This window comes from Carettochelys insculpta, chromosome 1 (assembly GCF_033958435.1).
Source record: "Carettochelys insculpta isolate YL-2023 chromosome 1, ASM3395843v1, whole genome shotgun sequence".
Classification (NCBI taxonomy): Eukaryota; Metazoa; Chordata; order Testudines; family Carettochelyidae; genus Carettochelys; species Carettochelys insculpta.
Genome location: NC_134137.1, coordinates 211,652,123 through 211,677,081, shown reverse-complemented (window position 1 = coordinate 211,677,081; position 24,959 = coordinate 211,652,123). Strand labels below are relative to the sequence as shown.

The 24,959-nt window shown below is 43.3% G+C and overlaps 1 protein-coding gene across 1 annotated transcript in view; it reads left to right on the top strand.

Annotated features, from left to right (window-relative positions):
- LOC142011406 (transmembrane protease serine 7-like) overlaps positions 1 to 24,959 on the top strand; it is a 91,514-nt gene that overhangs the window by 45,573 nt on the left and 20,982 nt on the right. The window contains exons 8-11 of the mRNA XM_074990843.1: positions 734 to 962; positions 7,058 to 7,188; positions 8,988 to 9,100; positions 12,746 to 12,852. Coding sequence (XP_074846944.1) covers positions 734 to 962; positions 7,058 to 7,188; positions 8,988 to 9,100; positions 12,746 to 12,852 — 580 coding nt within the window. The remainder of the gene's footprint in view (positions 1 to 733; positions 963 to 7,057; positions 7,189 to 8,987; positions 9,101 to 12,745; positions 12,853 to 24,959) is intronic.

Sequence of the window (24,959 nt, the reverse complement as noted above, 5' to 3'; positions counted from 1 at the left end):
GTTTGAAAACTTTAGTGGTACTTTCCATTGAGCCTGGTTCAAGTTTCGATTTTTGTCATAGACTGAAACCAGATAATTGTACGTGGTTTGGGGCTTTCTTGGGGAATGTTGCACTAAATTCTAATAATTGACGCTATTTGCACTGTCAATCTGCTGGCAGAATTGTTAGCTTGGTTTTTTTAACACATAGAAGAGCAATATCTAACCAGATAGACACTGTCATTCAGAATCCATAGTGACATTAATACAACAATGCTCTTTGGGAGTCCTGAAGTTTAGTAATAAATGTTGCATAGTAGAGACCACAAATAACATGGATTTATTCCTGATGGTTGGTCAAACTTCTCACAGTGAACAAATATTAGAATTTACCCCTTCTCTCTACTGGCCCTTGAATCCTTGACATGTCAAATGTATTGTGCAAATGGCAACTTGTCAAAATGGCAGTACTTGCATTGCAGATGCGCCTTCAAATATTTATTCATGCTATCATTCACCATGCTTTATTGTCTCTGAATTTTCTTGTGGTTATAATTGTCCTTACTCACAGACTTGTGAATAAAAGAGGCTGTAAATGTCAGTGAGATGCATTGGCATACTATTTACAAGACCCTTTACGTACACTGCAGTTGCATTTCCCTAGCACGTTTCCCTCTCCTTCTTCCCGTTCCCAGGCTAAATTAATATTGACTTACTACATCTGATCAGTGTTGAAAATGTGCTACTTCTACAGGAACAAATTGCATATACGATCTGTATGCAGATCGTCTACATCAGCACTTTCCTCTGGACATCACTGCTACCTCAGGGAGGATGATTTGTTATTTCAAACTGATTGCATTAGTGGGCCATCTGATTCGTCTCTCAATAGTATCTATTCAGATTGAAGCAGATAATTGCATCACTGACTCACTTACCATTTATGACTCCCTGATGCCAATCAAAAGTAAGATACTGTACCGGTATGTATATATTTTAAATAAGAATTCTTTGGTTCTGCAGGCTTTTCATGAAATTTTTCTTGTGTGTTTATTTTGTAGTTAAGTACTCACTCAAATTTGTGTTCTTTACAAATAATACTTAATAATGAATTTAATGATCTTACATGGAAAAACTGGTCTTGCCAATGAAAAGGCATTTGGGAAATGATGAATATTAACTTAGATGAAAAAGGTGGGAAATAGGAAGATCTATCAAATAAAAAAAATTCACATCTCCATTTAGGAAGCATGAGTAGCTTGGAAGACGTGTCTAAAATTCATTCTTTAATCAGATTAGGAGACACCCAGAAAATCTCATGTCACGTGTGAAAAACTGATAAACTTGAACTGCCGCAGAAGTGGTTAAATGAGGGATATGGGTTTTGTGGACATGCATCCACTGGAAGCTTTACTGAGACCACTGGCATGGCTGACACGGCTTACCAGACCACAGTTAGTGGGAACTTCCCTGTTAGTCTTTCTGTAAGTGACCCTGTGAAAGACCAATACCACTTCCCCATGCCAGCCAGACTGTGAATGACTTCTGAATGTTAATGTTTTGTTTTTCAGAAAGGTGATAAAACCACTTGTTTTGCTTATTGGTTTTGTCATCTGTACTCTTGCCTCTCTAACCATTTGCCAGAGTTCAGGGCAACTGCGTGCCACACTGGCAAGAGCGGCAAAAGCTTACTGAAAGTGTGCATGCGGGGGTAGGGTGGCAGTGCACCACTGGTGCCCAAAACATGGCACCATCCCCCAAATCCTTCTTCCCCTCGATTTCTCCTCTCCATTGCCCAGTTTGCTCACCCGTGCTGCTAGTAAAAAGAGGGAGGGCACAACTCTTCCACTTTAGAAGTGGTGGGGCCATGCCCTCATGTACTTACTTACACCCCCACCCCCCATTCTGGCACACCTGTCTGGAGTACCTTAGAGCAGGCTGTCAAAAACAATGAAAGACACCATAAGTGGGTGATATATTCTGGAAGTAGATTTGACCCAGTTACTATGAAATGGGAACTCCAAGATGACTGTACCCGTCTTACCATAGAGTCAGAGAGTTCCCCTTTGATCTTACCACCTAGACAAACAATAACAGAGAGGAAGCCATGCTAGTCTATACACTATCAAAACAAAAAGCAGTCAAGTAGCACTTTAAAGACTAGCAAAATAGATTATTAGGTGACCTTTCGTGGGACAGACCCACTTCTTCAGACCCTAGACAAACAACTTAGTGATAAAGGGTTATTCACAGCAAAAATCACACCACATTCAGATTGCTTCCAGTCCTGAGATACCAGTGACTTACCTCAGATCAGTTGGTACTGCAGGATAGCAGCTCTCAACTGGGGTACATAGACCCTTGTTGTTCTGTGAGCTCTGTCAAGGGGGCTGCAGGACTCCATGGTTGAAGACCAATCCCTAGCACGTCCTCCCCTTCAGACCTGACTCTGGGAGGTGTGGGGGATGGACTCCAGGAAGCACAGACAGGCCCTTTTGGAGGGTGAGCCAGGACTACCATTTGGCCTGAGCCTCAGGAGACAGAGGTCTCAATTTTTTCTACGAAGTTGTTTCCATTTATTATACACCTTGCAGTTATAACAGAAACAATAAAAGAAATATACTTGCGAAAACTGGTTGAAATCATGGGACTTTGGCCCTTTGCCAATTTTTTGGTCACATCTCAGTTTTATTTGTACCACTGGAGACTGCAATATGAAGTGCTGCTTGTGGTTTTTGCATAGTTTAGAGGTTTAGAAACTCACAATTAATTCTGTTACTGTAAAGTGATTTTGCATGGTCCAATGGTGAGTTTAACTTTTAAAATAGACACATCTCTGCACAGATTTTCATATACCTGTTTTTTTCTTATGTGGCTTTGTATATAATAATCATATCAAGCTCAGCTGTAAACTACCTCTTTGCTCAGTTTTAGATTAAATTTAGATTTAGAACCTTTAAAGGCTTTTTTGTGATGATAAACTTTTGAGTTGTTAAACTTTGATTCTAATCTGGCAATTGTCTCATGTTCATATTCAGAGTAATGCCCCAGCTATTAGAGGAATTTAATAATGGGAACATGCTAGCAGATGAAATCTCAAGACTTTGAAATAAGGCTTATAAGGGCTGTAATAACAACCCCAAATTGCTGTATATACTTCACAATGAATATTATATAATTACAACTGTGTATGACAAATAGCCTTTAGTGAATGAATTTATTGTGTTACTGTAACAGAGAGAAAGCCATGCTAGTCTATATACTATAGAAACAAAAAAGCAGTCAAGTAGCACTTTAAAGACTAACAAAATAATTTATTAGGTGATGAGCTTTCGTGGGACAGACCCACTTCTTCAGACCATAGCCATACCAGAACAGCTGTTAAATATTAATATAAAATAAATATAAAATAAAATATAACATTAAATATTAATATTAAATATTGAGTCCCACGAAAGCTTATCTAATAAATTATTTTGTTAGTCTTTAAAGTGCTACTTGACTGCTTTTTTGTTTTGATGGTGTTACTGTGTTTTAAAATAACCCTTCTTTGAAAAGGAAGTGAAGATTTGAAAATGGTGCAAGCAAAAGATACTGAAAGCAACAGAGTGGAGCATCAGTTAAGAGTTTAAAGCAAATGACATAATTTCTTGCAGAAAAGAAACCTCGGCCATTAGATACTGGTAGTGTTTTGGCTTTGTTTAGTTCTGGTCAATGTACGAGTGACCTTACAAACAGAAACTTTCTTGGTATACTTGAGCTTCTTAGCAAGTATGATGCACTTTTATCAGGCCATGTTAAGTGTGTTTGTGAATCACAAGAGAGTAGAAAATGCATGCTATCTGTCTACCAACATACAAAGTGAGTTCATTGAGCTATGGTGGATATTTGTGCAAACAACAATTCTTGAAGAGAGATGACCTGTGACATACTTTTCAGTTATTATTGATGCAGCTCCAGACTACTCTCATAGGCTGCGTCTACACGTGCACGCTACTTCGAAGTAGCGGCAGTAACTTCGAAATAGCGCCCGTCACGTCTACACGTGTTGGGCGCTATTTCGAAGTTGAAATCGACGTTAGGTGGCGAGACGTCGAAGTCGCTAACCCCATGAGGGGATGGGAATAGCGCCCTACTTCGACGTTCAACATCGAAGTAGGGACGTGTAGATGATCCGCGTCCCGCAACATCGAAATAGCGGGGTCCTCCATGGCGGCCATCAGCTGGGGGGTTGAGAGATACTCTCTCTCCAGCCCTTGCGGGGCTCTGTGGTCACCGTGGGCAGCAGCCCTTAGCCCAGGGCTTCTGGCTGCTGCTGCTGCAGCTGGGGGTCCGTGCTGCATATGCAGGGTCTGCAACTAGTTGTTGGCTCTGTGTATCTTGCACTGTTTAATGAAAGTGTGTCTGGGAGGGGCCCTTTAAGGGAGCGACTTGCTGTTGAGTCCGCCCCGTGACCCTGTCTGCAGCTGTGCCTGGCTCCCTTATTTCGATGTGTGCTACTTTGGCGTGTAGACGTTCCCTCGCTGTGCCTATTTCGATGTTGGGCTGAGCAACGTCGAAGTTGAACATCGACGTTGCCAGCCCTGGAGGACGTGTAGACGTTATTCATCGAAATAGCCTATTTCGATGTCGCAACGTCGAAATAAGCTATTTCGAAGTTGGGTGCACGTGTAGACGTAGCCATAAAGAACAGTCAACCTTGGTTGTTTATGTTAAAATTGCAGGAAGTTTAAAGGTTTCAGCTGAAGAAAGGTTCATTTTGTTTGAAAATGTCATGAAAAAAACTGAGAAAGAAATCACTGCTTGTGTATTAGAAATTCTGGAAGGGTTCAAATTAAATTCTCAAGTCTGCATTGGCCAAGCCTATGACAATTTAATTGGTGATACACATTTCATAGAGCTGGAAGGGACCTTGGGAGGTCATCTCATCCAGTCCCCTACCCTCTTGGCAGGACCAAGCACCATCCGTGATGTCTATTTGCCCCAATCCCTAAATGGTCTCCTCCAGGATTAAGCTCACAATGCTCAATTTAGCAGGCCAATGCTCAAGCTACTGAGCTACCCCTCCCTCCTAAAACAAAAATCATACTCCAGCAAGCCACCCTCAGAAGGGAGTAATAGAATAATTGGAAGTATGCATCTCCTACAACTGGAAGGGACCTCTGGAAGTTACCTACTCTGGTCCTCTGCCCTCTTGACAAGACCATGCACCATTTCTGGCATCTATGTGCCTTAATTGGCCGTTCCACTGCTTGAACTCACAACTCCAAGTCTAGCAGGCCAGTGTTCAAACCACTGAGCTACCCCTTCAGTCCTTAATGTTTGCCCCAGGTCCCTAAATGGCTCCCTCAAGGGATCTATATTCAGCAGTTTAAATGAAAGTACAAAGAAATTTCAGAAGATCTCTGTGACAAGATCCACATTCCACCAACTTTAGATCACTCTGTAAGACAGAAGAACTGCTTCAAGAAATATTCAATCTCGGCCTGTCGACTGTATTTCCTGATATCACAATTGCATTATGTGGGTTTTTTTTATTAGTCTCCCTGCATCAGTGGCTGCAGGTGAATGCACATTCAATGCGTTAAAACAAGTAAAGAACTATCTTGATTCTATAATGGTACAAGAGTATTTGAATGGGCTCGCAATGCTTAACATTAACAGTGATATTGCATGTAAATTAGATTTTTCTTCAATTATAATTAGTTTGCACAGCACAACTCCAGAAAAGCATTCCTAATATGAAAAGTTTTGCTTGCAGTGTAAACTCACAATTAGTTACAATTTTATTATACGTGCTCTTGGCATAATGACTTAATTGTCAATAAATAAGCATCTTAAAGTGTTCATTTTCATATATTCTTTTGGTTTTAGCATATGACTCTGGATGAGAAGTTAAATATGTCTGGGACCTGGGGTAAGGCTGGGCTGAGGTCTCTAAATTCGAAGTGGCCTGAGCCTCTGTCATTCTCTGAGAGGGTATGGGACAGTCTGAGCCCTGAGCCTGGTGTTCCTCATGAGGCAGAACCCTTGAACCCATGGGTAGAGTTGGGGACATGGAGGGCATTGTCTCCTTCCCAAACTGCAGCGCAAGAGCACAGCAATCATGGGGGAGCAATTCCACACATCTCCCCACAGTCTCTCTTCTCCCACTTCGCTGGCCAGCTCAGAGGTAGGGAGCCAGCACCAGGCAGTGTGGCTGCAGCTGGGGCTCTGGCTGGTTTCATGGAGCAGCATTCCCTTCTCACCTGCCCCAGGTTGAAACTGCTCATCATTTCCTACCCACCTTTGCTCCTACAGAGGCAGCTGGTTAGAGTCTGTCTAGGCTGGGAGGGACTGGCTGACAGAGCCCTTTGGAAATAGGGATTGCAGGGGCGTCGGAGATGCAGCAAGGACTGTCACTCTCGTGTGGGTCTTTATAGTCACAATAGATGCTGTAAATGAAGTCCTCAATTGAAACTTTAAAGGGCGCGATCCATAGTCTATGCAGACTGAAGGATGCCTACTACTACTACCTGCCAGCATGGAATCCCTAATATCCCTTTCACAACACCATGAGCTGCTCCCCTGCATGTCTCAAACAGTGATGAGAAAGGAAGGGCAGCCGGGATGGTTAAAGAATAAGGGAAAAAAAAGTGGTATTTGGGAAACTTTCTTGCTACCATCTTTGTTTGTGGTTGCAACTGAGATGAGTCCTATCAAGTCTCTGAATGATTCATTCATCTTTGAGTTCCATAGATACATTTACCCAAATCTGCTACTCTATTTATTGTGGAAGGGCATGTGCATTGCTGGAAGGTGCGGGGATTAAATGTGAGCTTCCCCTGAGTAAAAACAAAACAAAACAAAACAAAACAAAACCCAGCAAGAGTAAAAAACCATGAGCTGGCTTCACTGCTTGCTGGCCTGAAAAGAGTATGAATAATAGGCAAGGTCAGAATTTTTTAAAGCAGGGTTTGGATGGAAGATAGCTTCACAAACTTGGTTGTCCCATGGAAAGGTTGTGCATTTAATAACAAGAGTAATGCACTTTTAATACAAACTACTCATGTATGTGCTCTCACTGTTTTCCCCTTAGAATTTGTGAGCCAACCAACTCATTAATGTCATTTGTTTCCACAAATAATCTGATGCTGATAACATTTACATCGATGCAAATACAGAAATGGAAGGAAATTCATGGGTACTTTGAAGTTATTACACAAGAAAGTAAGTTATTCTTCAAATGTATTTGTATTTATAATGGAGATGTCACTCAGACCCCATAGGTGAGGCTGACAATGAATTTGGGTAACTCCTTTTCAGCTTTTTAGTTATCCTTTCTCTTTTACCCTTTACATGATCTTAGTTGCTCTTGGGTTGTTCACTAACCGCTGGTATTTCTTCTGAATTGTATTTATCATGCTGACTTCCAGTCTATTTTTCCTCTTCCTGTGCTCAGGCCTGTTTGAGTTAGCCATTGTGAAATGAAGTAGTCAGAGAAGTATATATAAAAACAACTTGATTGAACTTGTACTGCAAATGAATCCCCTTGTTTTATGCTCTAATTTGCCAGTAGATGGAGATGTTGTGTTAACTGTCTCTAACTAAGGTACATAGTAACAGAGAGGAAGCCGTGCTGGTCTATACACTATCAAAACAAAAAGCAGTCAAGTAGCACTTTAAAGACTAGCAAGGTGGTTTATTAGGTGAGCTTTCGTGGGACAGACCCACTTCTTCAGACCATAGCCAGACCAGAACAGGCTCAAATATTGAGTCTGTTCTGGTCTGGCTATGGTCTGAAGAAGTGGGTCTGTCCCATGAAAGCTCACCTAATAAACTATTTTGCTAGTCTTTAAAGTGCTACTTGACTGCTTTTTGTTTCTACAGTCTGGAGTCTGACTGGCTGTATTGAGGCTGAAGGTATTGAGTACTAAAATATTCAGCATTAGAGCTGAGCACTGTTATTTTTACCTCAATATCTCATTTGCATTTATATTTCTCTGCTTGTGCAATGAATATAGACAAGCAGGTTTTAGATTTTTCTACTTAGTCTGTTGCTTTCTGTTTCCCTTTGAGGTTAAGGGGTGGCTTCACCAGGCTAAGAGTGCTTTCTTGGGGAAAAGAAATGTAATGACAGTGGCTCTACAGTCTAGCACAGGGATCGGCAACCTTTCCAAAGTGGGGTGGCAAAATTTGACCTTTTGACCTCTATGAACAGTCCCAGTGCCTGTGATACTTTTTTAAACCATTCCCTTTCAATAGCAGCTTTTCAAATCAAAATCACCTAATAAGTTATTTTGTTAGTCTTTAAAGTGCTACATGACTGGTTTTTTGTTTTCAAATCAAGGTGTTCAAGCAGGAATTATTTTGAGAAGTTCCTAATGCCTGTGTTATATTGTGGGGGGTGGGAGGGGAGGACAGTATAATTGCAATGAATTTTTCTGGCTTTATGAAACTGAGATTTTCAAGCATTACTACAATACTAATGTTGTTGTTGTTGCAAATATATTACTTGGTAATATTTAAATCCATATAAGAGAATGTCTTTAAACCTTTTTAAAAGTAAACTTTCAGACATAAACTCACCACTCCTACAAACGCAAAATACAGCTCATGCGTCTGACAGGATCTTGTAAAATGAAAGAAATGGCCTCTCTGAGCCGTCACTACTTTTGAGCTGCAGTGTGTTGGCTTGAGGTTGTGCGTTGGCAGCTGTGTAGGACAGAGTGGTTAGTGCAAACTTGTGACTTTCCTGTTTTGGGAGAGAAATAAAGTGGATTTTCTGAGGCAGCATTCCTAGAGCTTGCCAATTCGGTATCTGTGTTTTCACTGTCATTCTGCTGCTGCTTTCTTTTTAAGAGCTCTAGCCTCTGTTGGTCTTTTGCATTTGGGCCAGAACACAACACTCAAGTTGTCCTGATATGCAGTCAAAAGAACTGCCACTAACTTAGACACTTATCCCAGTTTTGGAGCCTACTGGATATTTTAAATAATGTGAACACTCACCAAGATATTTCTCTTTTTAGAATGTGGCAACACCATATTGACGAAAGAGAGAACTGGCTTTGAGGGGAGAATTTTGAGTCCTTATTATCCAAGCTACTATCCTCCAAAATGTATTTGTACGTGGAACTTTCAGGTAAAGTCTATTCTTCTTCTTTAGACATTAAAATACAAGCAACAGAATCCTTAGAGTAAGCCAAACAGGTGTTTTTAAATAGGTATTTGTGTGCTTCCTGAGAAATGGGGTAGTCCTCTTATAGAACGGCTATTGCTGAAAACATGTGATGCACTGGGGCCAGTAGGAAACAACCAGTGAAGGGCCCAGCAGAAGGTGGTATCTTGGAAGAGATAAGTGGGCCTGCAATAACAGTGACTGTGAACTTTACTGGAAAAGACAGGAGATGTACCATGAAAGATGAACTCTTTCAGTTTCTATTTGTATTTGATGAGTTATGCATAAAGTGCTTTAGACATAATTTAAAATATGCATGTGTGAAGTCCCTTGCATAACAGAAAGTCTGTTCTGTCTGCTGCCATCCACCTGAGATGTGGGCCTGGATTGTATGTGCTCATAATTCCCAGATGGAATCGCATTTTCCACCAGAGTTCAATGCTTCTTGCTTTTAACACTAAAGACCAGCACCCTGGCACCCAACTCTCACTTTGCTGCTGAAAGGGAAGCTAGCTCTTTCGGAAAATCTGACGTCTGTGGCTAGTGTGTACAAATATAAAGCAGAACAAAACAGCATGAATTGCAGTGACACATGTCCACAGACTGGGTGCACACTGCGTGTGCCATCTGTGCTTCTCAGCTCCAAACAGCATGGCCCATCTTCTAAAACAGGCGTGTCCAACCCATGGCCCACGGGCTGCATGTGGCCCTGGACAGCTAGTAATGCGGCCCCACAAGATCATAAACTTTTAACATTATTATGTGATTTATATACATTAACTATATTATATATTTTATATGCGGCCCAAGACAATTCCTCTTCACTCAATGCGGCCCAGGCAAGCCGAAAGTTTGGACACCCATGTTCTAAAAGAGAAAAGACAGATTCTGCAGGTTCTACATGTGTTGGAAAGGTGCCTGATAAATACAAACAACTGTGTCGTAGACTGTTGGGTAACTTTTTGGAAGGCCAGTTTAAAAAATCCAGGATCTTGCGTCCACGTTGAACTACAGCCATATTACTTTGAACTCCTCTGTGTTCTCCTTCCATATTCAAGGATCTGCAGGCCCTCTTGAACCCTAGGTACTTGTTAGGCATTAGGGAATACGCACACAGCCAGGCAGTGCAGATAGCAGGAGGGGTGTAAAAAGAGGGGAAGAAAACTAATAGCAGTGAGTTACAAAGCAGTGGTGTATTGAGAGGTGTGGCAAAGATTTTTCAGTTTGATAAGGAAGCACAGTAAAGAGACAGAATGGGGAGTAGCTGCTCTTTTTCTGGGGGTTAGGGTTTTGAGTGGGGCAAGAGCAGCGCTGAGGTGGAAAAGTGAAACGAAGTGAAAATGGAAGGTGGATAGACTAAGGTACAGGTTTTTGGAAATAGGGATGGACCTAAGTGGGACTCCACAGACCTACAGTGGAGGAGATCCCTCAGTGTTAAAGTGGGAGTACAGCAGTGCTTTTTTCCCAGGAACTCAAGCCCCATACTGCCCCCCCCCCCGAGGCCCAACCCCCTCTTACGGGCCCAAGCTGACCCCTGGCAGCATAACCCCTCCCGGCAGGGCCTGAGCCACCCCTGGTGGCTTAACTGCCCCCTGGGTGGGGGCTTCCCCATTCCCCAGAGCCAGGTACCTCCCCCTTTCCTCCAAGTGAATGCTGGTGATTTACCTCCCTGCTGCTGCCAGGCTGTGCCACAGTGTCAGGCCAGTCCACAGGGGCTGCTACAGGACCATGCCAGACTACAGGCACTGGAACAGCAGGAACTGTGCAGCTCCCAGCATGGAGCCACATGTGCCATGCCGGGACAGAAGGAGCTGTGTGGCTCCTAGCTGGAGCCGTGTATGCAGGGAGCAGGGGGGCAAGAGGGCTCATTCAAAAATGGCAGCCCTGGGGAAAAATGTGCTGGAACGCTGTTCCATGGCTTTCTGGCAGAAATAAAAGCCCCGGAGAACAAAGGAAAAAATGAAGGTTTAAGTGTGTATTATGAGAAGAGCAGTGCTATTTTCAACATGCAGGAGTTGGGAAGTTAAAACAGAATTGGAGCTAAGGTTTTTTCACATCGGTCTTGAGCTGTTTTGACTCTTCAGTAGAGGAAAGGTGTGAGCCTTAGTCAAGAGTGTGGGGATAGCTGATGTCATTGATAAATGTGGTATTGGTAGAGTGGAAAGGGATGGGAATCTCAAGTGAGCTAAAGGAAATCAAAGCATCAGAAAGAGCCATGAGTCACACACTCAAGGAGTTAGGGAGGAAAAAGGAGAGGTAGGAGTTAAAAAGGCATTTTTACATGCTTGCTAGAAGGTTGAAACTGAAGTCAGTGCAATGTGAGAAAGCAAACAAAATGGACTACTGGTGACAGTGAAAAAGAACGGCATGCGTAGGAGGGGACCAGTAAAGGAGCAAGAGAACCAGGCAAGGAATAAGAGATAAAGGAGATGGAGTGAGTGGCTGTTGTATTGGTGAAGACCAGATGGAAGAAAATTTGGAATGACCAAGGGTAAGCCTACACTTACCAAAAGATTAATTCCTACAGGGTCGATCTTCCCGGGTTCAATTTAGTGCATGTAGTTGGGGTGTGCTAAATTGAACTAGAGCGGCTCTACAGTGGGCCCTGCCACTTCTCATTCTCACAAGGAGTAAGAGAGATCAACAGAAGAAACTCTCCCATCAGCGTCCTTCTGTGTGGATGGCCAGAAAAATCTGTCTTGGATATGTTGATTCCAGCTACTTGATTGATGTAGCTGAAAATACGTATCTTATATTGACTTTTTGGTCTAGTGCATACCTGGCTTACGTTTGCTGGGAGGAAAACTGAGGCTATAGCGAGCCATCTCCAGACTGCAAAGAGGACATTTTAACAAGCTCTTTCCCTGTCCCCTGCTATTCTTAACTCAACAGGCCCTTCACAACATACTCAGGAATTGCTTTTTGGTATGTAGGAACTGACTATAGCCAAGCACTGCCAGTGCTGTACTGTGCAAATGCTGCACATGTAGCCGAGTTACACTTCTTTCATCAGTAAGATAAGAATCACCTCACAAATACTGGCTCCTAGTTACTTGTCTCCTGTTCCTGTAAAATGGCACCTCTGATTAGGTATGTCTGTGGTATCCTGAGGCTTAATCTGGGTTTCAAAATGCTTTAGAAATCCTCCAGCTGCAATGTACTACCCCAAAGCATAATGATATGAAATTAAATAAACCATAACTTTGGAGAAACAGACACAGATGGGTCTTAGCTGTCAGTCAGCCACGTCTGTCTGCCTCTGCACTAATGAAGTTGGAATAGTCAGAGGCCTTTGATCTCCCTTTGCAAGCTGTATTCCATATATGGTCATTAGCTGTTTAACGAGAAGAAAGGATTGTTTGCTTAAGAGGGATGGAAAGCCTGCAGCTGCACTTGGCCTCTGCCAACCTGAGGTTTTGCTGGCAGCTGAAAAACCATCAGGCCTGCTCAGGTGCTCGCTGTTGAGCTGTGGAAGTCAGTGCACTCCTGTAGGTCGGTATCCCAAGAGTCTGATTCATTGTTGAGACAAATCTACAGATATTTGGTGCACACTGGGAACTTAACAAAAAAAAAAATGTTTTCACTGACCTTCCCACTTGCTTGTTGCAGACTCCTCAAAAGAGCCTGGGGATAGCACTGAAGTTTCATAACTACACTATCAGTGAGAAGAGCCTGAAAGGTTGTGAGCGGGGATGGTGGCGAATTAATGAACACATGTAAGTATTTGCACATGGGTATTAAACTAGGGATTATCAGTAAATTCATTCACACTATGGACATATCTGGTGTAGTAATATTTAAAAAAAAAAGAAAAAGGGAGAAGTTGAGAGATCCACAAATAAACGTAGCATTGGCAACATGCCCTTTCCTTGGTATGATTTCGTAACTATACCCCTAAAATCAGCTATTTTTTGAAGTAAAAGAACTAGGATGAGATGAATGTGAGAATTTGATGAAGATGGATAGCCTGTGAACCATACAAAATAGCTTTGGGTTCACTGGGTTAACCTAAGTGGTTTTTGTTTTTTTTTTGGTAAAACTTATTAACCTGTAACATAATTTCATGGTTGCTCACAAGAGATATTGAATCTAACTGGTGCCTCGTGAAAGCATATCAGGTGTCCTGGGGACCTTATAAGGGAAGGCATGGCTCTTCTGTGCCTATCTCCATCCCCCACGCAAACTGCTAAACTAGCGTAGTTGGGTACCCTGTGTGGTCTGTTTATTCTGCACCTTTCATTAGAATATTGCAGCTTTTGGTTTCCCCATGGTTCTTTGCATCTATTTTTCTCTTTTTCAGTGTTTCTTTTTTCCAGCCTTCCCTTCACCCTTTACTTGTTTCACCCACACAGTCTTGCTGTACTGGAATGTTGAATTCAGGAAGCTGTTAACTCAGACTTCAACTTCTGAGCTTCCTTTAGAAACTAAGCCGAGTTGAGGTGTTCTTGACTACATGTATAGCTCACTAGCTAGAACAATGCATTCCCATTGTTATAACCTTACCCAGTTAGGTGTCTAAATGAGAGACTCGAGTTCCTTCTGATGGAAGCTGGTTCCTGGACTACATGGAACTAAGCACTTCCTGAACCAAATAGACATCCTGTAACATGTCCCTTCTTTTCATCCCAAATTAGTTATAAGATAGTAACAGAGAGAAAGCTGTGCTAGTGTAAAAATTATCAAAACAGAAAAGCCGTCCAGTAGCACTTTAAAGACTAACAAAATAGTTTATTAGGTGATGAGCTTTCGTGGGACAGACCCACTTCTGCAGACCATAGCCATACCAGAACAGGCTCAATATTTAAGGCACAGAGAATCAAAAACTGTTTTGTTTTGATGGTCATAAGATACTTGTGATATTCCACATGGGACCATCTGTAGTGTTGGACACATGTGTCCCTCCGTTCTCCAGCCTGGGGTGACTTTTATATTGCTTTGTTGTGAAAGCAGCCATTTCCAGCTTGTTCGTGTATAGCCTCCAAGCACGTAAGTTATAGTGTATCAGTGCTATGGATAGCCATTCTTGAATTACACTGCAGGGCAACACCAACAAATTCCCAGTCCCAGATTCCCCCTCCCGACTCAAAATGTGTGGTTTGGACTTCCCAGACCACCCTTGGGCAATACAAACTCAGTCTGAAATTTTATTAATGGAAAATAGTATGTACCAATCTTGTTAGCTCAAATGGAGTTTTCCAAGCACTTCAGCCTCAGCACACTGGTTCAGATAAAACACTAAAACAAGTACGTTAATTACAGAAAGATAGATTTGTAAGTGACCATAAGTAATGAAGTATAAACATCTGAGCTGGTTACAAGAAAATAAAATTAAAGCTAAATTAATTTAAAGCAAAGGCTTCTCTCATCATTCGTTTCAACAAGATTACTGAGTACATTCCTTTTGCCTAGGATAACTCCCCCAGTTCAGTGTTACTGTCTTTGTCATAGAATCATGGAATCACAGGGCTGGAAGGGACGTCAGGAAGTCATCTAGTCCATCTCCCTGCCTAAAGCTGGAGCAACCCGAATTAAATCATTCCAGCCATGACTATGTCAAGCTGGGACTTAAAAGCCTCTAGGGATGGAGATTCCACCACCTTTCTCAATAATGCATTCCAGAGCTTCACCGCTTTCCTGGTGAAATAGTTTTTTTGTAATATTCAACTTACACCTCCCTCTGTATCTTTAAATCATTGCTCCTTGTTCTGCCATCCATCACTACTGAGAACAGCCAGAGCCCCTCTTCAGGAAGTTGAAGGCTGCTATCAAAACACCCCTCTTCTCCTTTGCAAATAAAATAAGCCCAAGTCCCTCAGCCTCTCCTCATAGGTCATGTGCTCCAGCCCTTTAATAATTTTCATTGTTCTCTGCTGGACCCGCTGCAATACATCATCTACATCTTTTCTGTACTGTGGGTCCCAGAACTGGACACAATTCTCCCGATGAGGCCTCACCAGTGCCAAGTAGAGGGGGATAATAACTTCTCTAGATCTGCTGGAAATGCTTCTTCTAATGCACCCCCATATGCCGTTAGCCTTCTTGGCTACAAGGGCACACTGTTGACTCAGATCCAGCCTCTCATCCACCATAATCCCCGGGTCCTTTTCTGCTGCACTGCTATTTAGCCAGGCAACACTCAGCCTGTAATACTGCTTGGGATTCTTCTGTCCCAAGTGCAGCAGTCTGCACTTGTCCTTACTGAACCTCATCAGATTTCTTTTAGCCCAAGCACCGATTTATCTAGGTCACTCTAGACCCTGTCCCTACCCTCCAATGTATCTAGCTCTTCCCCTAGCTCAGTGTCATCCACAAATTTGCTGAGGGTGCAATCCAGCCCATCATCCAGGTCATTAATAAAGATGTTGAACAATACCAGCCCTAGAACCAATTGTTGGGGCCTTCCAATTAAACCAACCACCAACCAGACATTGAGACATTGATCACTACTCAGTGTGCCCTACCATTTAGCCAACTTTCTATCCATCTTATAGTCCATGGATCCAGTCCATACTTCCTCAAGTTGTGGGATACTGTATTAAAAGCTTTGCTAAAGTCAAGGTATATCACATCCATTGACTTCCCTTTGTCCACAGAGTCAGTTACCTCATCAGAGAAGCTAATAAGATTGGTTAGCTATGTCTGGTCCTTAGTGAATCCATGTTGGCTATTCTTGATCACTTTCCCCTCTTCCAAGTGCTCCAAAATGGATTCCTTGAGGATCCTCTCCATGATTTTTCCAGGGACTGAGGTAAGGCTGACTGGTCTATAGTTCCCTGGATTGACCTTCTTTCCTTTTTTTAAGATGGGCATTACATTTGCCTTTTCCCAGTCATCTGGGGCCTCTCCCAATCTCCACGAATTTTCAAAGATAATAGCCAAAGGCTCTACAACGACATCTGCCAATTCCGTCAGTACCTTTGGACACATTAAGTATGGACCCATGGATTTGTGTGTGTCTTACTTTTCTAAATAGTTCTTTACCTGTTCTTTCTCTACTGAAGGCTACCCATCTCCTTCCCATACTGCATTGCCTAGTGCTGTAGTCAGGGAGCTGATTTGTCCTTGAAGACTGAGGCAAAAAAGCATTGAGTACTTCGGCCTTTTCTGTATCATCTCTCATCAGGTTACCTCCCTCATCCAGTAGAGGCCCCACATCTTCCCTGGTAACCTGCTAATTGTTATCTTTGAGGAGGTATTAATACTGTGAGATGATTAAAAAGAAGAAGTATTTGATGCTTCTGTTCCTCATTCCTATAGTTCTCTTTTTCTTTGAAAATCATCTCTAGCTGAGGTTCAGGAGACAGAATATCTGTGGATGCAGGAACCTCTAGCTGTGTCCTTGCCAAAATATAGATTTCTTGATTTCCCTTTTTTTTTCCCCTGCCAAAGAATGGTCTCTTCACCAGGTGATGGTCTCTTTGACTTTAACAACTGGCTAAAAGGTCAATTTATCTTTTAATTCCCTAGGAATTGGTCTGTGCTTGCTTTGGTAAACTTGGAACATATCTGAGCTGCATCCTAGCATAGCATCTTATAACTTGACCACACAAGTTTGTCACACAAATTTTATAGGGCACTAATGAGCAACAACATATGGAGTTACCTCACAAGGTGTACAAAATTTATTGTAGCCTTGTAAAAATGGTGAACATAGGGAAGTACAGTCTCATACCTTGAAGGATTTAGTATATTAGAAGACTTCTGGGATGATTTCTTATCTAATGTGACTCCTGAATATGGAGCTGAGGCTGTATTTGTAGGAAGCTCTCTGTGTTTTAGAATACTTATGATCTGGCTCTTTGTAATACATACTTTAAAAAAATATGGCCCATGGTAGCTTTATTTTAGTGGTTTAGTTTTTGAATGTGAGCATTAGAACCATGTTCTTGATCTTGGTAATCAGGTGATGTATTAGACCTGGGGCTGGTTCAAATTTTCCATTGAAACTATTTTTCAAAGGAGAACTAGGTGTTTGTGGTTGGGCATCTCTGCCGGAATGGTGCTCAGATGTCCAACCTGCTCCCTTTGATGTTAATCACTTTGGCTGCGTACATGTGCTCTCTTTGGACAACAGTGTAGACAGCCTGTTAGCTGACACTGCAGACCTCAGAGACCCCTGAGAAGCGCAAATCAAGCAAGGTACGAAGGCACTGGAAACAGGTTTATTGTCGTTGACGTATGGTCTCCAACACCCTCGTGAGTCTCCAATATGACTCAAAAGTTTACATTGGTACATGCATATGCCATGACAATGGATGTGGCTCAGTTGACAGCAAGGGGGCTCCATCATCCTCTAGGTTGCTCGACACAGCCTGTTACACACACTTTTATACACAGGTATAAACAAGTTACGTATCCAGGTACAACCCCCTCATTGTAATACACTGACACCCCTTAATGTAACTAGATCTACCCATTAACCTGGGGGATAATGGTGGTACCATCAAAACAACACTATCCATCATGCTGTCATTATGGCCTGTTCCTGTACTTAGGTCAGAATGTACCTGGTGCTAAGCTGTTATCTATGGAGAAGGTACGGGGAGTCCATGGTATCACTAAATGCCTGGTTCTGGGTGCTTGTAGGTGTTTTTATACTGTTTTAGGCCCTGTGATTTATCAGATCTGTCTCTTGCTGCATTCTGGTGGGCAGAATCTACCTAGTATGGATTTTGCTTTAACCTACCATTGTTCAGGCTTGAGGCCTTTAGCTTTGCTGTATGTTAACAAAGCATTGACTGTTTTCCTCGGCCTTTAGCCTTACACCAAGCCTCTCATTACTGCATTTTACTACAGTGTTTAAATGAACTTTTGTTGTATGTGTCTGGTAGCATAGAAAACTTGTTTTTTTTTGTTTTTGACGAAGCCTGAACATTTTTCAATTTTTCTATACAAGATTTTTATTATTTTGTCAAAAATAGTCCATGGAAGGGAAAGCAGATGTATTTCTGACCAGTTCTAATGGAAGCATTATTTAAGTTGGATAAACTTGATTTTAAACACCAATGGAGACTGGCATGGTTTCAGGATTGGGTTAAAGCCCTGCATTACACTATAATTGTCTGTTCTGATTACATGGGGGTGTGATGATTTAGGACCCTTGGGATGACAGCTGAAAGGTACTTAAGGTATTATTAATCCTCTCTGTCAGCCTGGTCCTCTTTTTACTTGGTCTTGCTGAGCCAGGTTCTCAAGACTCCTCCAGCAAAGTATGCAGGCAGGGTCACATGCAGCTGTAGAGACTAACACCGAGATCAGCTCTGGAAGAATTTAGCCTGAGGAGTTTACTCCAGCACTGTGAGCTGATGCCCAGGTGCCAGCTAAGGGTCTGATGTGGCAAAGGGGGTGATACCACACCAGCAGCGACGCTAAGCAGCCAGGGCAGGCTGGGTTTTTTGGTTTGTGTTTAGTTTGGGTACAGCAGCAAGAGGAAAATTACACTTAGAGAGGCTTTAACAGTTACTTTTTATTTATACAAAGATAGAAACAATTTAACTAAGACAAATGATTAAAATACAAGTTAGTACTCGTGGTTTTTAAAAGGGGAAACAACACAATTTAACTTAAGAAAAGTTTTAGACAAACTAGCTAGCTTACACTAATACAATTAATGTGTACACAAGAAAGGCACGTTGCAGGTGTGATTTTCACCACTGCCTCTTAGACCTGGTGGAACCAGAGTCTTTCCCTCAATTCCTATAGGAAAGGTGTGTAATACAGGTGTAATTCTTACCCCTGCCTCATAGATCCGGTGTGACCCAGAATCTTTCTCTCAATCCTTTGGGAAGAAGTAGATATGAACCAGGCGTCCCCAGTCTTGGGAGTCAATTCCAGACCTGGCCAGCAGGTGTAGGTGATTGAAACTCAAAGGGGGGTGGGCTGCCAAACCCCTTTATACCCCTTTTGTCACGTAGGCTTCTTCCTGGTCTCAAGTGGCCAATCAGGAGGAATGTGTTTAAACCCCAGGTTTCCCAGGGAAGGTGAAAGGCTCAATTTGCACCTGTGAATTGTGGACAATTGGGCATCTTTGGAGGTGATGGGCGGAGATTCCCCGTTCTTCCTGGGGCAGTGATCAGGCATGTCAATCACCGAGATCAGCCAGAAGGGCGGCCATGAACTAGCCCATTCACTGTCTGGTTTTTGTGTATAGTAGAGAGGCTGGGCGAGACAGCACACCTGCGTTCCCAGGACATCAAAGGCTGCCTGTCTCCCCCTCTTGTTTCTCTCTCTGTCTCTCCCAGTGTGGGGGGGAGAAGAAGAAAAGGCCAAATGGGGGGGTTCATGTCTGGCTACAAGCAACCCAGATGGAAACCTCCCCTCCTTTGGGGGTATACACCCAAACTTATATGAAGTTTGCCTCCTTCCTTAATGTAAAGCTTCTCACCACCACACTGGTAGAAATTACATAAACTGGGTTATATTACAAATAGAAAATTTTATTAACTATGAAAAGACATATTTTAAGTAGTTAAAGAGCAGGCAAGCTGAACAAAGCGGACTACTAAAAAAGGCTTTCTGCCTCCCGAATACATCTCTCTCTTTTGTTTCTGGAACAGAATCTCTTTCATCTGTCAGAAGGACTTAGGGTTTTTTTTTGTTTTGGTTTTTTTTGTTTTTTTAATGTGGCAGCTTTATTGCACCAAAATCCCTCACAGAAACACATGAACAAGTTTCCCACTCTGTACAGCAGATGGTTGTGGTGCACAGAGGCACAAGTTAGTGATCATTAGTTCCTTGAATCCTCATAAGAAATGGACAGATGAACTTCTCTGCTACCTTCTGCATTAAATATGCTTCTCGCTGTCTGTACAACATCTAGCATAGTGGTGTCCAATAGTAATCGAAGAATCGCCACACTTGTGGTTGTCATTCTTGTGTAATCTCCGCAGCTGCCCCTCCTCCCCCAACTCTAACAACATCCTCCCCCTCTCCCAGAGCCAGGAATCCCCCACTGCTCTAAATAAATGTCCTCCTCCAGAGCCAGGCACCCTCACCCCCACCCCCTGCACAAACTGAATGCACAATTCACCTGAGCTGCTGCTGCCTCAGGATCCATACCGGCAGGAGCCATGCCAGGGCCCGAGTTGCACCAGGGCCCGAGTGGTGGCCCATGCTGCACTGGGGCCCATGCCAGTGCCTGATCTATGGCCCAAGCCATGTCAGCAGGGACCTGAGCCAGGCCCCGTGCCAGGGACCAAGGAGCCACTGCTGCCACCATGAACTTGTCCCACCAAGTGAGGGGGTGCATGCACGGAGAGGGCATTCCATTTCTCCATGCTATGGTGTCCCATTTACCATGTGGTAAATGTGAGGTGTATTGGACACCGCAGATCTAGTGCAATGGGGTTTAGAGCCTGTTTTGATAACTGGGCCTAGAAATTTACCCTAATTTTGAGTGGTAATAGAAAAAGTGAGTATAAGTTCAAAAGAGATCACAATAACTCACAACAACAAATGGAGGGGCCGGGGGGTACAAAACTGAGATGGACTTAATTGTGCCAACAAAGAGGCCAGCCGACATAACTCAAGGACAGTATTGAGAACATGGCCAATAAACAAAAACAGTTGGGACTGAAGATCAGTGAACAAAAACTGATGGATCAGAAACTAGGCCTAATGTCTGGACAAAATAATCAGGGTGGGGAGTTCCATCCATCACTCCCTCCTGAGGGTCTTCAAGACTTGTGGTGGGGGCAATTAGCTACTACAGCAAGCTTCATCATTAAGGCTGCCATCTCACCATCTCTTGAGACACCCTTAGACCTTTGGCATTGCACAGAAATGTCCTGGCCAGAGAGGGACAGATTTTCCTCATGAGAAACTTCCTTTAATGTTGGTCTAGGATGTGACAGTAATAATGTTTAAATGTTGGCCAGATTTTTTTTTTCCACATCTATACATTGTTTTCTGGCCATTTCTATAGCTTATATGCAGGCTGTGTAGCAGCTTTTCATGAAAGATGCACCAGAAATGCAGCTGGACTGGCTGGCTTCAGTGTTTCTTGGCATCTGTGGGCAATTTAGTTTTCTCAGATTCAGTAAGCGGCATCTAGGCAAAAATCCAGAGACACTGTTTGCCAAGATGGCATCTTAAACTAGATGTGCACCCAAAGCAGTCCTCCATCTTTCATACAGTGCACACATTGAAAGACTTTGCTTGCCGGGGGTTGGGTGAGGGGAAGCCCTTGAATAATAATAGTGTACGTGGGCTGGATAATTGTTTACCAGCAACTCATTTTTCCACTATTTTCCCCCCAAACATCAAGTTCCTCTTGTATGCTTCTGTTTCTTGCCCTCGCCTTAGCAACAAGAGGCAGCTCGAAAGCTGTAGTTTTATGAGGACACTGGTATTATCAAGGTCACCAGAAGACCATTCAGAGAACTTCTTTCCACCAGTTAGTGTCATGTCAGTCCGAAACATGCTTTTAATGGAAGATTTACTTACCACTTTCAAAAAGTTTTCGTGCTTTCATTTTTTATTTTAGCCAAAATCGAACAATAATCGAGTCGTCTTTTGAATTATTTCACTCTAACTAAAAAAAGCAAAGCAGAAGACGTCTCTGTGAGCCAGCATGTGTGTTCTCTTCTGTAACACATTGCATCAGCTCTACCTCTGGGAACGGCATTTGCCCTGGCTGGCTGACAGACTGCTAGAAAGTTGCATGCAGTACGTTCAAGTCACATCTCACAGCTATGTGTACTATACCTAATTCATAAGAATTTCCCTGAGTTGTTGGATTCTATATCAGTGTAACCCTTCTATTAATGCCAGATGCCTGCCAGAAGGGCCGGGTTCAGCTCTTGTGGGGTTTTCCTGTCAAGGATACAACCAACCGGCTCGAGCCCCCACCCAGTGGCCTGGGACAATTTCACCCCTGTGCTGGGTGCCTCTAAGGTGGTTCTCCCCCGCTCGCAAGCACAGAGTCTGAGATAGAAATGGCTTGTTTAATGACCATAACCTACCCCAAGGTTACAGCGACAGATGCAGTATATCTAAGCAAAGAAGAGACAAACCCCTTTACTACCAAGATACCATCCCCATATGCAGTGGAACCAAGTCTCTTGCTGGGGCTCTTGGCCCTTTACCCCACACACAGTTACAGGGTGTACTTTCTGCTATCCCAAACCCAGAGCCCACAGATACATCACCAGGACAGTACTAGCTGTCCACTTGTCTGCAGCATCCCCTTGCTGCCACCAGCCACAGCCCACCAGCCCCCATCATCTGCTGCTGCTCCTACCAGCCGCCTGCCATCATCCACTCCTCCTACCAGCCACCCTCCAGTTGCCCTTGTCCTCTGCTGCTTCTACCAACCACCTGCCATCATCCACCACTGCTCCTACCAGCTGCCCATGGGTTACCCTTGTCACTCCCATCCCCACTGCTTGGGACTGCTCTAAGGCAGAACCCTGTGATTTCAGCTCTGCATGGCCTCAGCTGCTACTCTGTGAATTCAGCTCCTGGTATCTCTCACATGGAGTTTCACAAACTCCCTAGTATTCAGCTCTATCTTTCAAGAGGTGGGGAGGGTTAGTCAAGCCAGGCTTATAGCTATATGGCTAAGACATAGGCCAGGCCATAGCACTCAGCAAGCTGGCTTAACCAGGGCCCCTCTCCTCCTTTCTCACAATGCTTTAAACCAGGGAGCCCTGTGTAATGAATGTCTTACACAGCTATGGCGACTGCCCTGTCCCCCACAACAACCCAGAGCATTGGTGAGATCTCACAACTCCCGCATTAAGTGTCAGCTTAAATTGTGATTTTTACAACTACATGTTTACAATAGACCAAATCTCATGGCTTACTTGCTACCCATTAGGCTTTGCCTGAAAAGGTATCACACATGCACCCCTTTGCATTCTCATGCAAATGATCTCTAGGAGACACATTCCTCCCAGTCTTCAGCAGCATTGTGTTCCTTCTGCCACATTCCCTACATCAGATATTGATCCCTTTGTATTTTCCAAAGTCTCCTACCATACATGCAGTGGAATGTATCAGATGCTACAATGATTAATACACTGGCAATGTAAAGAGCCACCTGTTGCTCCAAAAATTTCTCTTGAAAATGGCATTAGGCAAATGGATGAGGACAGCAGGGGGCTGATGGCCATTGTGGGGCAGGGGCTGAGGTTAGAGAGCATTTTGGTTTCTTACTCCCAGAGGGGGAAGGGCTTGGTAGAGTAGTCAGCCCAGAGATCCTTCCTCAGTGTCTCAGAGCTGCTCATGGATTGGTAGAATAGCCCTACCATGGTGTTTCAAAGGGCCCTGGGGCAATTGTCTATTTGCTTCCCCACAACCCCACATCAGTGGGCCTAGATCAGGAAAAGACTAGCTAGGGTAAATTTGTTCTAAGATTTGAGAAAGCAGTATTCTCTCCCCTGCTGAGTTTCATAGGAAAAAAAAATCTATTTTAGAAACTTAAAAACCTGAGCCAGGTGACAGTGCTTCTGGACATGGGAACTAATTCATGGAAATAATAATAGTAAAAATAATAATTGTATATTGAGTTATGTTCCAATAAAGATGAACATTTCAGTGTACATTTTAGGTCAGCATTTGAACACAGGTGCCATGGTTTTCTCATTTCTACTTTAAATCCAGAGTGTTTTAATATTTCTAGCTCACTTTATCTCTTAAAGCCTCTTCCCGTCCAGTGATGGGAGCTTTGCACAGTTGGATAATGATGATTCCCGTCTCCCCCATCACCACTATGGTGCCTGAGCTCTTTGGCTGCACAATTATGCACTGTTCCCTATCTGAAATCATAGGCTTCCTGAATCCCTTAGGTTCAAGTCCCACGAGCAGTCATGTTAACTCTCATAGTTCTGTCATGAGTCTCAGGAAAATTGCTGAATTTTTCAGCCTCAGCTATTGTACTCATGAGACTACAGGTTGAACCTCTCTAATATGGAACACTCATCCAGCAACATTGTTAATTTGGGATGATTTAAATTGGCTGGATTCCTGGGTGTGGCCAAGTTTCCTTTGGTCCCTTAAAGTTTGTTTCCAGCCACCAGTCCTGGCTGTCAGGTTGCGTCTACACTATGAGATAAATTTGAATTTAATTCAGCTAGCTCGATTTTACCACATGGCTGTCTTCATTGTAAAGACCATTAGCTCGATCTAGGGAGCACTAATCTCGAGATTACAAAATCGCCATTACCTGATGGGTATAGTGTCAAGCTCAAATTCAGAAGTTCAATTAAAGGCCAATGTGACAGCACCACATCTTAAAATCGAATTTATTAGCCTCCAGAGGTGTCCTGTATGTAATCCACCATGCCCCTCTCACTGCTACACTCTGGCTGCTGCTCTTCAGTAACAGGAGACTGATTTTCCAAGTGGGAGCAGCAAGCCTTTAGCTGTGGGCTCATGTTAGTTTATGACAGCCTGAGAAATGGCTTCTTTCCTTCTATGCTCTTAGTGGGGTGTGCACACCTACCCATTCAAATAGCCCCTGCTGGGAGTTCGCAACTCTCTGTACAGTTGCTATGTTTTTCTGCACTGCCTGGCACCAGCCCGTGCCCCGCTGTACCACAGGTCAACAAGGCTGTGCTGGGGGGTCGTACTTGCATAACACACCAAGAAACTTCTCAGCAGTTTACATTTGTGTGTGAACCCCCTTCCTTCCCCCACAGGTGCCGCACAGTCTGGGTCTCTCCTGCACTCAGGTACATCACATGGGTATCTCCCAACCCAATCCAATAAACAGATGTGCCTGCTGTTCGGTGCTGGCAATACTGCCAGTCATGCGAGAAAGAGAGGGCTGCTGCCATGGGGACGTCTTCCCCGGCGGTTAAGATATGGGGTGCTTTGCTGC